At 40.0% G+C, this 15484-nt stretch overlaps 1 protein-coding gene across 1 annotated transcript; it reads left to right on the top strand.

The window, feature by feature from the left end:
• The first annotated feature begins 3 nt into the window (after positions 1-3).
• LOC143663870 (protocadherin beta-5-like) lies at positions 4-5998 on the top strand. The gene has a single exon (XM_077137220.1). It carries the CDS (start codon positions 3324-3326, stop codon positions 5694-5696), a length of 2373 nt encoding a protein of 790 aa, XP_076993335.1. The 5' UTR covers positions 4-3323; the 3' UTR covers positions 5697-5998.
• The last annotated feature ends 9486 nt before the right edge of the window (positions 5999-15484 follow it).

A 15484-nucleotide genomic window follows, 5' to 3' on the forward strand; every position in this document is an offset into this window, starting at 1 on the left:
CATGAGACATTAGGGTTTGTTTCAGGAATGCTGAAATGTGGTTTAATATTTGAAAATTAATCAATGCAAGTTACCACATAAACAAATAAAAGAAAAAAACTATTATTTCAATGGATGCAGAAAAAGTCATTTGGTAAAACTCAACACACATTCATGGAAAAATTGTAAGCAAACTAAAAATAGAAGGGAACTTTCATAATGTTTTTAGAAAACCTACAGTAAACATCATCATTAATGGTAAATTATTGAAAGTTTTCCCCTAGAGATCAAGAATGAGACAAGGATGGCTACTGTAAATACTTTGATTCGGTATTTAGTTGTAAGTCGTAGCCAGTGGAATAAGACAAGAAATAAATAAAAGACATGGTAATTGGAAAAGAAGAAATAAAAATATCTTTTTAAAAATTGGTATGATTGTATACATAGAAAGTCAGAAAGAATCTACAGTTAGAAAAAATAAGTGAAGTTAGCAATGCCACTAGATACAAGATCAACATTTAAATATATACGGTATTTATAGCCATAACAGACAATGAAAAATTTAAAGTATTATTTACATCATCAAAAATAGCAAATACCTCAGAACAAATCTAATAGAACATATGTTAAGACCTGTACACTGAAAGTTGTAAAACATTAGTGAGAAAATGTAAAGATCTAAATAAATAGAGGGATATACAATGTTCAGTCATTTCAAGACTCAATGTTGGAATAAATCAGTTCTTCCCAACTTGATCTACAGATGCAATAAAATCTAAACAAAGTTTCAGCAGATTTTTTGTGTGTGAAAATTGGCAGGCTGAATCTTAAGTTTATATGGAAATGCAAAGGAACATTAATAACTAAAATCATGAAGAAAAGTAATAAAGCTGGAAGAATTACCTATAACATTACAAAATCTATTATAAAGCAATAGTAATTAAGATAGTATGGTATTGCAGGATAGACAAGGAGAAAAATGGAATAATAAGAGTCTTGAATAGACCTACAAATATAGAGTCACCTGATGTTTGGAAAAGATGACACAGCAGAAACAATGGGGACTGCATCCTTTTCAATAGATGGTTGTGTTAGTTAGATTCAGTTGTCAGCTTGGCCAGGTGAGCATAGCTAGTTTTATTGCTGCGGACATAAGCCAATGGTACCTGAACCTCATCTGTTGCTAATTACATCTGCAGTCGGCTAGGAGGCGTGTCTGCTGCAATGAGTGACATTTGACTTAATTGGCTGGTGCTTAAATGAGAGAGCTCAAGGTAGCACAGCCTAAGCAGCTCGGTATTCCTCATCTCGGCACTAGCAGCTCAGCCCAGGCCTTTGGAGATGCAGAAAAAAGTCACCCCGGGGAAAACTGTTGGAACCCAGGGGCCTGGAGAGAAGACCAGCAGAGACTGTCCTGTGCCTTCCACGTAAGAAAGAACCTCAGTGGAAAGTTAGCTGCCTTTCCTCTGAAGAACTAACAAAATAAATCCCCTTTTATTAAAAGCCAATCCGTCTCTGGTGTGTTGCATTCCGGCAGCTGGCAAACTAGAACAATGGTGCTAGGTCATTTGGATATTTATTAGAAAAAAATTTTTTGACCTTAACCTCACTCATATGAAAAACTTAATTTCAGGTAGATTATAGCTCTAAATGTGAAAACTAAAGTAGTGAATCTTTCAAAATACATCATACAGAAATATCTTCATGACTTCACGGTATGAAAAAATTTAAACAGGATGCGAAACTCGCTGACAATAGATGAAAAATATTGACAAATTATACTAAATTAAAATGATGTTTTGCTCCCCAAAAGACACCATAAAAGAGTTAGAGTGCAAGCCATAGAGTGGTGTAAGATATTTGCAATACATACATCTGGAAAAGGGTGACTATCTACAACATATAAAGAATTCCTACAAGTCAATAAGCAAAAAGGCAAATGCCTCAAATAGAAAAGTGTACAAAAGACAAGCATTTCGCAAGAATTTATCCTAATGGCCAATAAACATGTGAAAATGTGCTCAATTTCATTAATCCCCAGGGAAATACTAATTAAAGTTACCAATATGTACCATCACATAACCACCAGAGTGGCTAGAATGAAAAAAATACCAAATGTTGTCAAGGATGTGGAGCACCTGGAACTTTAATGCTTTGCTGGTATTGGTACAACCACTTTTGAAAACTGTTTGGCAATATCTACTAAAGCTAAATATATCTGCACACCATAGCAATCCCACTCCTAGGAACATGTTCAACATAAGTGCATACATATGGTCACCAAAAGACATGTGTAAGCATGTCCATAATAACAACACTGTGTATAATAGCCCCAACTGGAAAAACCCCATTGTCTATCAACTGGAGAATGGATAAACAAATTGTAGTATGTTCATATAACAGAATAACATTATGCAGTGATAATAAAACAAATTAGATCAACATGCATCAGAGGAATTTTATAAATATATTGCTGAATGAAAGAAGCCAGACAAAAGAGTAAGTACTCCATAATTCCATTTATAAAAGTTAGAAAAAAAAAGCAAAAAAACATTTTGATTATAGAAGTCAAGATAGTACTTACCTTTGGGGAGAGCACGGATGGGGAAAGATAATGAACAGAATATGGCAGGAGGCGGCTTCTTGGGTTTGGTAAATTTTTTTTCTTTGGATTCTGCACATACGAGTGTGTTCACTTTGTGAAAGTTCATTGAATTGTAGTTATAATTTGTATGCTTTGCTGGATGCATATATTATACTTCAAAATAAAAATAATTTTTATACATTTTAAAGTTTTGTAAACACCTTTATCGCTTATTTTTATATAATCAAATAAACCCACAAAATAAAGTTTCTTCATGTACTCAAAAGGTACTTTTATGGGGAATACTAATGTATTATTTTAGTTTGTTCTCAAAAGTATTCTTTCACCGAAAATACACTGCAAATGTTCATTTAGAGCATCCAATAACTAAGAATTGGAGATACAGGAGGATTCTATGACTTAAAGGGTTTTGATACATACCAGGATTAGAATTTGGAATGAAATAGTAAATACCATGTGAAATGGTAAATACGGACGCCTGGTGGCGCTGCAGGTTAAGAGTGCGGATACTAGACTCTGCGGATACCTTGGACGCCATTGAGCTGGGAATCAGAGCTCTGAATGTTCACTAAGAGAAGGAAGCGTTTTAGGTAAGATCTAGGAACAGAGATCGTCAGAGAGGGCATCATTCCTGTGCAACTCAGAGTCAAAAAGCTCGAATTCGAGGCTATTTAACCAAACCTTCCGGGCTGATTGAATACGGAGTTGAAGAAACGGCATTCTGGACCAGGGCTGAACAATGGAGACAGCGCTAACGAAAACGTCACGGAAAAGGCAAGTTGTCTTTCTTGCTCTATTGTTGCTTTTGTGGGAGGCTGGCTCTGAATCAATTAGGTATTCCATGCCAGAAGAAACGGAAAGCGGCTCCTTTGTGGCCAATCTGGCAAAAGACCTGGGACTCAGGGTGGGGGATCTGGCCACTCGGCGCGCGCGAATCCATTACAAAGGAAACAAACAGCTCGTGCAGTTGGATGTAAAGACCGGGGATTTGCTTGTGTATGAAAAACTAGACCGGGAGGTGCTGTGCGGGGCAACAGAACCCTGTACCCTGCATTTCCAACTGTTACTGGAAAAGCCGGTGCAGTTTTTTCAAGGTGATCTGCAGCTCACAGATATAAATGACCATTCCCCAGAGTTCCTAGAGAGTGAAATGCTTCTAAAAATCGCAGAGAGCGCCCAGCCAGGGAGTGTGTTTCCTTTGAAAATAGCTCAGGACTTTGACATAGGCAGCAACACTGTTCAGAGCTACACAATCAGCCCCAACTCCCACTTTCATGTTGTCATTCACAATCGAGGAGATGGCAGAAAATACCCAGAGCTGGTGCTGGACACAGCGCTGGATCGCGAGGAGCAGCCCGAGCTCAGTTTAACCCTCACGGCGCTGGATGGTGGGGCTCCGCCCAGGTCCGGAACCGCCATGGTCCGCATTGTCGTCTTGGACATGAATGATAACGCCCCTGAGTTTTTACAGTCGCTCTATGAAGTGCAGGTCCTCGAGAACATTCCCCTCAACTCCTTAGTTGTCGCTGTCTCTGCCCGAGATTTAGATGCAGGAACATATGGTAGCGTAGCCTACGCGCTATTCCAAGGCGACGATGTCATGCAACCATTTGCAATAGATGAAATTACAGGAGAAATGCGTCTAAAAAGGACATTGGATTTTGAGACAGCTCGATATTATAACGTGGAAATTGTAGCCACAGACGGCGGGGGCCTTTCAGGAAAATGCACTGTAGCTGTCGAGGTGGTGGATGTGAACGACAACGCCCCCGAACTGACCATGACCACTCTCACCAGCCCTACCCCAGAAAACTCCCCAGAGACAGTAGTTGCTGTTTTCAGTGTTTCAGATTCAGACTTCGGGGACAACGGCAGGATGGTTTGCTCCATCCAAGATGATCTTCCCTTCCTCCTGAAAGCCACATTCAAGAATTTCTACACCCTAGTGACACAGGGGCCACTGGACCGAGAGAGCAGGGACGAATACAACGTCACCATCACCGTCACCGACCTGGGGACCCCCAGGCTGAAAACCCAGCACAGCATAACCGTGCGCGTCTCCGACGTCAACGACAACGCGCCCACCTTCACCCAGACCTCCTACACCCTGTACGTCCGCGAGAACAACAGCCCCGCCCTGCACATCGGCAGCGTCAGCGCCACCGACAGGGACTCGGGCCCCAACGCCCAAGTCACCTACTCGCTGCTGCCGCCCCAGGACGCGCGGCTGCCCCTGGCCTCCCTCGTCTCCGTCAGCGCCGACCACGGGCAGCTGTTCGCGCTCAGGGCCCTGGACCACGAGGCCCTGCAGGCCTTCGAGTTCCGCGTGCGCGCGGCCGACGCGGGCTCCCCGGCGCTGAGCAGCGAGGCGCTGGTGCGCGTGCTGGTGCTGGACGACAACGACAACGCGCCGTCGGTGCTCTACCCGCGCCACAACGGCTCGGCGCCCTGCACCGAGCTGGTGCCCAGGGCGGCCGAGGCGGGCTACCTGGTGACCAAGGTGGTGGCGGTGGACGGCGACTCGGGCCAGAACGCCTGGCTGTCCTACCAGCTGCTCAAGGCCACGGAGCCCGGGCTGTTCGGCGTGTGGGCGCACAACGGCGAGGTGCGCACCGCCAGGCTGCTGAGCGAGCGCGACGCGCCCAGGCACAGGCTCGTCGTGCTGGTCAGGGACAACGGCGAGCCGCCGCGCTCGGCCACCGCCACGCTGCACGTGCTGCTGGTGGACGGCTTCTCCCAGCCCTACCTGCCGCTCCCGGAGGCGGCCCCGGCCCGCGCCCAGGCCGACTCGCTCACCGTGTCCTTGGTGGTGGCGCTGGCCGCGGTCTCGTCGCTCTTCCTGCTCTCGGTGCTGCTGTTCGTGGCGCTGCGGCTGTGCGCGAGGCCCAGGGCGGCGTCGGGGCCCGAGGGCCACTTCCCCGGGCACTTGGTGGACGTGAGCGGCACCGGGACCCTGTCGCAGAGTTACCAATATGAGATATGTCTGAGAGGAGGTTCTGGGACAAGTGAGTTCAAATTTCTGAAGCCGATTATCCCCAACCTCCCACCCCAGAGCACTGGCAGAGAAATCGAGGAAAATGCCTCCTTCCAGAATAGCTTAGAATTTGATTAAGGATCTGATCATAATGCAATTTGTTCTGTCATTTATCCCTAATATATATATAGAGAGTTTGAGAAGTAATGGGGGAAAATCTCCTATTCAGGTACAACATTGATTTCCTTTTTGTAATGGATTTGTGCGTTGAACTTTGTCTTGTCCACTTTTAGAAAACTCATTTCCACCCATTGCATTTATTTACCTAGCACCCATTCCAAATCCACATACATCATATCATTTTCCTGAAATTCTTTTTTTTTTGTGAGTTGTAGTGATGATGTATCTTCATAAAATAAAATAATTATATTTTCTCTGTAGTTACCCATTCTGTTTTGCCAACACTCTAAATATATTTTATCCTAAACAGTAAAAATAAGTGTCTGCACCATTTTCTTTTAGTTGTTTTCTAAGGAATACATGTGTATGATAAATCAGTAAGAAATCATTAGGATGAAAAGCAACTATCTCCTATTACTCTTCTTTTTCAGGCCTAATCCCTTTAGCACACATTTCTAAACAAGCTATTTAAAATTGACTATAATATATATACAAAGAAGTGCACAAAATCCTCGATGTTTACCTGAGTACTTTTCGCAAAGTGAACATACTGGGCATCTAACACACCCAAGCAGCCTGATGACGAAGTGTATTACTAGCAGCCCTGATGCCACAGAAATTATCCCTAACAGTCACACCCAACCCAAGTAGAACAATTGTACGGGCATCTAATGCCATAGTTCAGTTTTGCCTGTTTTGAATTTATATGTCTGGAATACCAGCTAATAACTGTTTTGTGTCTGACTTTCATGCAACCTTATGTTTGTGATATTTTTCCATGATACTGCTTTTTGACTTGAGTTCTTTCATTCTCGTTGTTGTATAGTGTTCTATTGTTTCATGTACCACAATCTATTATCTGTCTCACTGCAGATGAACATTTGGGTTGGTACCGGTTTTGGCTATCACGGATAGTGCAGCTAGGAACATTCTCGTACATGCCCTTTGGCAAGCATGTGATTTCTGCTCCATACACACCAAGAGGCGGAATTGCTGATTGTTTAGTAAGTACATGTTCACTTGTAGTGGATATTTGCAGGCAGTGTTCTACAGTTCTTGTATACTGTCAGTTTTATTCTTGATCTTTTCTATTCTCCCTGTTCTGTTTCTCTGTACTCCATCTCTATCTCACCTCTGGAGCTTCCCTCTCAGATTTAGAATTTTCTCCTTATTTTAGGTGACTTAAATTTCATAGTGATGCTGTGTTCTTTTTCATTCACTGGGCTCAGTGTACTTGGATATTTTAACAATTCACGCCTCTTCATCTCTGGTATTATTTCATCTTAATATAATTATTTCCTTAATAATCATATTCCTAACTTTGTCTCATTAGTCCTTTCTGAGACTTCTGCTTGTCAGACATCAGACATTCTCAATTGTTTTTCTATATTTCTTATAATTCTCTTTTGTAGTACATCTTTGCCTTTTCCTCTACATTCTGGAGTCTCTTACGTCTTAAAGTATTTCTACTGATTTTTTCATTTTGGTGGCATAGTTTAATCCCTAAGAGCATTCTTATTATCTGATTGTGCCTTTTCCCATAGCACTGCATATTTTTTATGGATGAAATAAATTTTCAAATGTTTCTGAGGGTATTAGATGGGAGTTTCAAGGTTCACTTTATTTCCTGAATTATCTCTTTCTTGCAGATTCCATTTTTCTGTGCTTTTTGTTGTTGTTGTTAATTGTTTGGCGTTTTCATGTGTCTGTTATCTTTTCGTATGTTAGAAAGAAGAAGTGAGTAGCTGGTGTGAAGCATCTATTGTTTTTATAAGTTTTCTCTGCCCTAGTATTATAGGGTGGTTTCCATCTGATTAGAAATTCTGACAGGGTGAGGCAGGGCAGGGCTAGGCTTATCAAATGTCAGATTGCCCTTTAGGGTACATTGTAATAAATAAGCAGGAAGCACTTTTCAGGATGTGTCCCTTCAAATGGCAGAATGATAAGATTTTATGCTGGGATCCCAACATCCCCACTAAATGCCTTAGTGTTCTCGAGAAAATTCCTTCAGTTTCTGTAGAAATGATCATTAAGGTTTTAAAGGGGAGGTCTTGACAGAAAAAACTAACCCATTGCAATACGTTAAATTATTCTTGTTTATATCTCATTTCATCATCAAAGTAATATCACATTTAATCTCATTTAATCATCAAGATAATGATACAATTGGTATTTCCATTTTAGGGATGAACAAATTAGGGCACAGAGAGGTAAAGTAAATTGCCCGAGGCCACCCAGTTAGTAAGTAGTGGAATCAGAATTTAAATTCTGGCAGTCTGATTCCAAAAACATTGCTTTTTTCTTTGTTCTTGTTTTTTTCTATTTTGAAATCTATTAAACATTGAAAAAGTATGATATACATCTTTATATACAATTTAAAATAAATAAATAAGAGGTCATCCATGTGTTCATTGCCCACTTAAGAATAAGAATTAGAACAATGCCAATATCTTGAGTTTCTACAACATACAACCAAAAGAATCTTGAATAATTAACCTAACTCACTGCTGAGGATTGAATCATGTCCCCCACAAAAGACATGTTAAGGACCCAATCCCTGCCCTATGGATGTGAACTCATTTGTAAATACGACTATTGAATTATTAGTTAATTTATGCCTGTGCTTGCTTAAAACTGTTATGGACCCGCAGAAAAGCCATATTCTTCTAATCTAATCTTGTGGGAGCAGATCTATTGTTGGGTGGGAGCTTTTGATTTTGTTGTTTCCATGGAGATGTGACCCACCCAATTGTGGGAGGGACCCTTTTAATGTTTTTTTTAATTGTGAAATGCAACATATATACAAAAAAGCAATAAATTTCCAAGTATATTTTAACAAGTAGTTATAGAACAGATTTTAAAGTTTGTAATGGATTACAGTTCAATGACTTTGTTTTTTCTTCTAGCTGTTCTAAGACACTGGAGATCAAAAGAAATATCAATACAATGATGCAGCAGTCATATTCATTTGTTAAATTCTGTCTTCTCAGTTATACTCCTCCTCTGTTTTTTTTTCTTTTTTGTGATAAGTAACATATATACAATAAATTTCAAAGTACATCACAACAATTAGTTGTAGAACAGATTTCAGAGTTTGGTTTGGGTTACAATTCCACAATTTTATGTTTTTACTTCTAGTAGCTCTAAGGTACTGGAGACTAAAAGAAATATCAATACAATGATTCAGCAATCATACTCATTTGTTAAACCCTACTTTCTCGGTATAACTCCACCAATACCTTTGATCTTTCTTCCACTCTTTAGGGGTATTTGGGCTATGTCCATTCCAACTTTTTCATGTTGTAAGGGGTTGTTGATAATATGGGGTAGGGGATGGAACTAGTTGATGTTCTGGAGAGGCTGGCCCCTCTGCATTTCAGGACATAACTGGTTCAAGAACCTATCTGGAGGTTGTAGGTTTCTGACAAATTACCCTAGTGCATTGAACCTTTGTAGAATCTTATATAATGCCCTAGGTATTCTCTAGGGTTGGAAGGAATGGTTTTGGTTGGGTTTTGGCAAGTTATGAGAGCTAGCAATGTATAACTGAAGCTTGCATAAGAATGATTTCCAGAGTAGCCTCTTGACTCTATATGAATTCTCTCAGCCACTGATACTTCTTTTCCCCTTTTTGGTCTGGATGGCATTGTTGATCCCATAGTGCCAGGGCCAGGTTCATCCCCGGGAGTCATCTCCATGGCACCAGGGAGACTTTCACCCCTGGTTGTCATGTTCCACATAGAGGGGAGGGCAATGGTTTCACTTGCAGACTTGTGGTTAGGGAGAGGGAAGCCACATCTGAGCAACAAAAGAGATGACTCTTAGGCATACGTATAGGTAGACAAAGATTCTCCACTACATACATAAGCTTCACAAGAGCAAGCCTCAAGATCAAGAACTTGGCATTGTAGGTGGGACAGTTTTGATTAAATGATTTTCATAAAGATGTACCCACCCCCATTCAAGGTAGGTCTTAATTAGTTTACCGGAGTCCTTAAAGAGTTCAGGGGGAGAGAGAACTCAGAGCTGACACAGAGACCAGAGAGATGAAACAAAGACACAGATTTTTGGAGATACTAAGTTAAGAGATGAAACTGAGAGTCTGCCCTGGAGAAGCTAAGTGAGGAACCACAGATGCTTAGAGAGAAAGCCACTGGAAACAGGAGCTGAGAGCCATTTGAAACCAGAAACTGGGAGAGAAGGACAACAGACGTCACTATGAGACTTCCATGTGACAGAAACCCCGGATGCCATCAGACTTTCTTCAGAGGTATCTTTCTCTAGATGCCTTAAGTCAGACTATTCATGACCTTAGGACTATAAATTTGTAACTTCAGAAAAGCCTATTCATTTCTACTATCTTTGCATTGTGGCCACCGTAGCAAACTGATGCAGATTTTTGTACTAGGAGTGGGGTGCTGCTGAATTTGCAAATACCAAACATGTTGGAACAGCTCTTTCAATGGATAAGGGGAAGATATTGGAAGAATTGTAAGGAGGATAAATGGAAAGACTTGGAATACTTTGAAGAGACTGTTTGTAGAAATATGGACTCTGAAGACATTTCCAATAAGGCTTTAGACAGAAATGATGAACATTTAGTTGTAAACTGGAAGAAAAGTGATTCTTTGTTTGAAAATGGCAGAGAATTTGGCAAAATTGAGTACTGGCTTTAGATGGAAGACAGAATTTCAGAGTGACAAACTTGATACCTAGCTGAAGAAATTTCCAAACTAAATGTGGGAAAATGCAGCCTAGTTCCTCCTTGCAGCTTAAAGTAAAACGTGAAAGAAAAGAGATAAGCTGAGAACTGAACTCCTGGGGACAAAGAAACCAGAAATTGATGGTCTGGAAAATTCTGGACTTCCAGAAATGGAGACCCCAGAGAATAGTGCCCCATGTGAGGATTTAACCAAACTTAGTACCAGTCAACCATTACAAGACAAACTAGGATTGGAGATGGAGTTAGCCAGAAAGCATCTGTGGAAAGTCCTATTGTCTAATGGTTGTGATCCTTTGTATTGCCTGTTGTGGGATCTGTATAAATGGAATCACTGCCCATATGGACTAAAAGAGACAGAAAAGGGATGGATTGAAGGAAAAATGACTTCAAAGGCAGAACCATGGCAGCTAAGGTCTAGAACCAGGAAATCTCAGGCCAGGAGAATACATCCATCCATGTATGAGGAAACGGTGAGTTGGGAAGCAGAAGGCAGGCCTTCTGCTGCATTACTCTAAAAGAGTGTTGTCCCCTGAAGCCTTAGAGAGGGTTAGCACACTCCCCAGGTATGGGGGAGAGCCTGGCCACTACCCCACTGTTCTAAAGAGGTTAATAGTGTACCCCAGAGATGCCAGAGTCTGGGTGCTTTCCTGATTCTTTAAGAGCATAGGGCTGAGAAGAACGTGGTCTCCCCAATGTTTGGTTATGTTGGAATGCTCACCTCAGTGTTGGGAGAGAGCAGGATCACTGCATAAGCCCTGGGAAAGGATGGCACTCATGCTTTTTCAAGCCCTGAGGATAAATGAATCTCAGATTTTGAAATTTAATGGAGTTTGCCCTGCAGGTTTTTGGAACTGTTTGGGTCCTTTGACCCCTATTTTCCTTCCAGTTTCTTCCTATGGAAATTAGAATATTCATCCTATAACTGTTCTTTGCAACAGATAACTTGTTCTAGGTTTCACAGGTCCACAGCCAGAGAATTTTGCTTTACGAAAAACCACACCTGTAACTGATTTTTTTTTAGTTGGGGGGGGCGGTGCATGATTGGGGAATCAAACCCAGATCTCCCACATGAAAGGCAGGCATTCTACTACTGAACCACCATGCACCTCTGTAACTGATTTTGATGTGACTTTATTCGGTTTTTGACTTTGCATTGCATTTGCATTGTTACTAAAATGATTTAAGGCTTTTGTGATATTGTGATGGAATGAATAGATTTTGTATATGAAAAGAATATGTCTCTTTGGGGCCCAGAGGGTGGAATTTGCTGTTTTGCAACTGTTATGTACCCCAGAATAGTCACGTTCTTCTAATCCAATCTTATGGGGGCAGACTTGTGTTGGGCGAGAACTTTTGGTTAGACTATTCCCATGGAGATGTGGCCCCTGCCCATTCAAGGTGGGTCTTAATTAGTTTACTGGAGTTCTTAAAAGAGTTGTTGGAGAGAGAGAAAGCTCAGATCTGGCACAGAGACCAGAGAGGTGAAACAAAGACACAGACATTTGGTGATGCTAAGCTAACAGATGAAACCCAGAGTCTGTCCCAGAGAAGGTAAGTGAGAAAGCACAGACACTTAGAAAGAAATCCACTGGAAACAAGAGCTGAGAGGGCTGTTTGAAGCCAGAAGCTGGGAGAAAAGGACAGTAGATGTTGCCATTGCCTTCCCATAGAAAGAGAAACCCTGTACACCACCAGTCTTTCTTCAGAGTTGAGGTATCTTTCTCTGGATGCCTTAATTCAGACATCTTCATAGCCTTAGGACTGTAAATGAGTAACTTAAAATCCCTCTCAAAAAAGCCTTTCCATTTGTGGTATATTGCATTCTGGCAGCTTCAGAAAATCAAAACAATGCTCAAAATGAATGAGAATGAGTCTTAATCCAATATGCCTGATGTCCTTAAAAAGTAAAAGAAATAGAACACAAAAAGAGAGTCCCCAGGGAGCAACTAGAAACTGAAAGTTAATGGAAACTGGAGGAGAAAGGTAAAGATGCCACCATGTGCATTACCATGTGATTGATGACAAGAACCAAAGATCTCCAGTGGCCAGCCCCTGAATGCCACAGTCTTTACATAGAAAACATTATCTTACTGACACCTGGATTTTGTACTTCTAGCCTCAAAACAGTAAGTGAATACATTCCCATTGTTTAAACCAAACCATTGTATGGTATTTGTTTTAGCAGTTGGGAGGCTAAACCACTCACTAATAGGGTCAAATTAATCTACTACAGGTAATCCTTTATTTTTCATTACATGTGTATTTAAAAATTTACCTTCAATGAAATGTAAACACTTTTATTTAATCCAAAATAATAAGTCTTTTATTTGGGACTTCCATTATTCAGAATATGGAACATAAATATTTTTCCCTATTTCTCCTGCTAAGTAAGACTGAAAACCTTAGGCATAATATATAAAGCATACACACTCTGAAAGTGGAGTAAAGAAGGTAGACCAGCTAGGAATCTTGGAAGCCAAATAACAATACAGCGGTGAGTTATATGAGCTTTTTCTTTGTTTTGCCTCACATATCCCAAAGTGGGTGTCAGGGAAGCTGGCAACCTGAAAATACAATGGCACAGACCAAAAACAGCCCCAACAAAAGCCTGCTGTTGCTAGCCAAAGGAGCAGAAAGAGGGAGCCTAGAAAGATATAAAACATTTACAAAATAACCACCCCACTGCACCAAACACCACACAAAAACCTGTGGTCACATCCTCACCAGCAAAGGCTGAGTGGGGAGCTTAGACTCCCACACTTGTCAGGTTGTAATGAGCTGCCACAACTCTCCCTGATCCCAGGGTGGTATCAGAGAAAACTGAGTAGGGATTCTGGACTTCCACCCCTAATTGGCAGTAATGAGGCAATCCCTCCTTGTGTATTCAACAGAGGCTAAGTAGGGAAACTGGACTTCTATCACCATCTGGAAGTAACAAGGCAATGGTCCGCCTTCCCCTTCCAACTAAAACAGAAACGAAAATATGACCCAGATTCTCATAACATATTTGGCTAAAATGTCCAGGTTTCAATAAAGAAATCCCTCATCATACCAAGAGCCAGAAAGATTTCAAAGCACATAAAATAGACAATTAAGAGATGCCAACACTGAGATTACAGAAATGTTAGAATTATCTGACAAGGATTTTGAAATAGTCTTCACAAAAATCCTCAATGAGAAATTATTGAAAGAATTTGTGTTTAAGAACACTTGAAAGAAAAGAAAAAATGGAGTTACAGATAGAAAGTCTCAGCAAAGAGCTAGAAGATGCAAAGAAATATCAATGGAAATTTTAGAAATGAAAAATATAACTGATGTAGAAAACAATGAATGGGCTCAACAGTAGCATGCATAGGATAAAAAAAGAATTAGTGAACTGGAAGATAGATTTGAAATTGCCCAATCTGAACAACAGAGGGAAAATGAATGGTAAACATGAATAGTGCTTCAAGGACCTGTGGTACTATAACAAAAGGCATGACATTTGCATCATTGAAGTCCCAGAAGAAAAGGAGAAAGAGGGTAGAGCTGGAAAAGTATTAAAAGAAATAATAGTTGAAAACTTCCCAAGTTTAGCAAAAGATATAAACCTAAAGATTCAAAAGCTGAGAAAACCCCAAACATGATAAACCCAAAGGAATCCATATCATGACACATCATAGTCAGATTTCTCAAAACTAAAGACAAATTTAAAAAATCTTGAAAGCAGCCAGAAAAAAATGACATTTTACCTATAGAGGAGCAACAATTTGAATGACAGTGGATTTCTCATCAGAAACTTTTGAGACCAAGAGGAAATAGCACAACATTTTTCAAGTGCTGAAGGAAAAGAACTATCAACCCAGAATCCTATAAAAGTGAAAAATTGAAGGGGGAAACAAGACATTCTCAGATGAAGGAAAGTGAAGCAGCTTTTAGACTTATCCTAAAGGTATGTCTAAAGGAAGTGCTCTAAAAAGAAAGGAAATGATAAAAGAACAAATTCTGGAACATAAGGAAAGAACATGGTAAGCAAAAACATGGGTAAATACAAAGACTTTCCTTCTCCTCTTGAGTTTTCTTAATTAATTTTGAGGGTTGAAGCAATAATTTTAACATTCTCTGATATGGTTCTAAACGAAGAGAATATTTAAGGCACTTATAAAGAGGGATAAATTTTCTGCACTTCACTTCAACTGATAAAATGATGGCACACTAAGCTATTATTAGTTTTCTTTATACCATCTAATATGTAGAGCAAGCACTAAAAATCTATACAAAGGGATCTATTCAAAAAGAGTATAGATATATAAAAAATGGAATTCTAAAAAAATTTCTAATTACCCACAGGAAGGCAGGAAAAAGAAAATAGAGGAACAAGAAACAGAGAGAAAAAATGGAAAACAAAAAATAAAATTGGAGATTTACTCTCTAACATATCAATAATTACACTAAATGTGAATGACCTAAATAACCTATTAAAAGAAAAAGATTGGCAGAATGTAATTTAAAAACATGACCCAACTATCCTGACTGCAAGAAAATCTCTTCAAATATAATGACATGGGTTGAAAGACTGGAAAAAATATCATGAGAACATTAAGAAAAAAATATATCATGAAAACATTAAGAAAACAGCAGAAGTGGCTATATTAATATCGGATAAAGTTGACCTTGGAACAAAGAAAATTACCAAAGACAGGGAGGACATTAAATAATGATAATAGGGTCAACCCTCCAGGAAGATATAGCAATCTTAAATGTGCATGCACCCAACAACATAGTTTAAAAATATGTGAAGCAATACTGATAGAACCAAAAGGATAGACAAATCCACAAATGGACTTCAACATGCTTTCTCAATGGATAGAACATCTCAACAGAAAATGAGCAAAGAAATAGAAGAACTCAACACCATCAACTAACAGAATCTAATATATATTTATAGAACATCCCACCTAATAACAGCAGAATACACATTATTTTCAAATGCTCATGGAACATATACAAGATAAACCATATCCTGCACCATAAAACAAACCTC

This window comes from Tamandua tetradactyla, chromosome 20, assembly GCF_023851605.1.
Source record: "Tamandua tetradactyla isolate mTamTet1 chromosome 20, mTamTet1.pri, whole genome shotgun sequence".
Taxonomy (NCBI): Eukaryota; Metazoa; Chordata; class Mammalia; order Pilosa; family Myrmecophagidae; genus Tamandua; species Tamandua tetradactyla.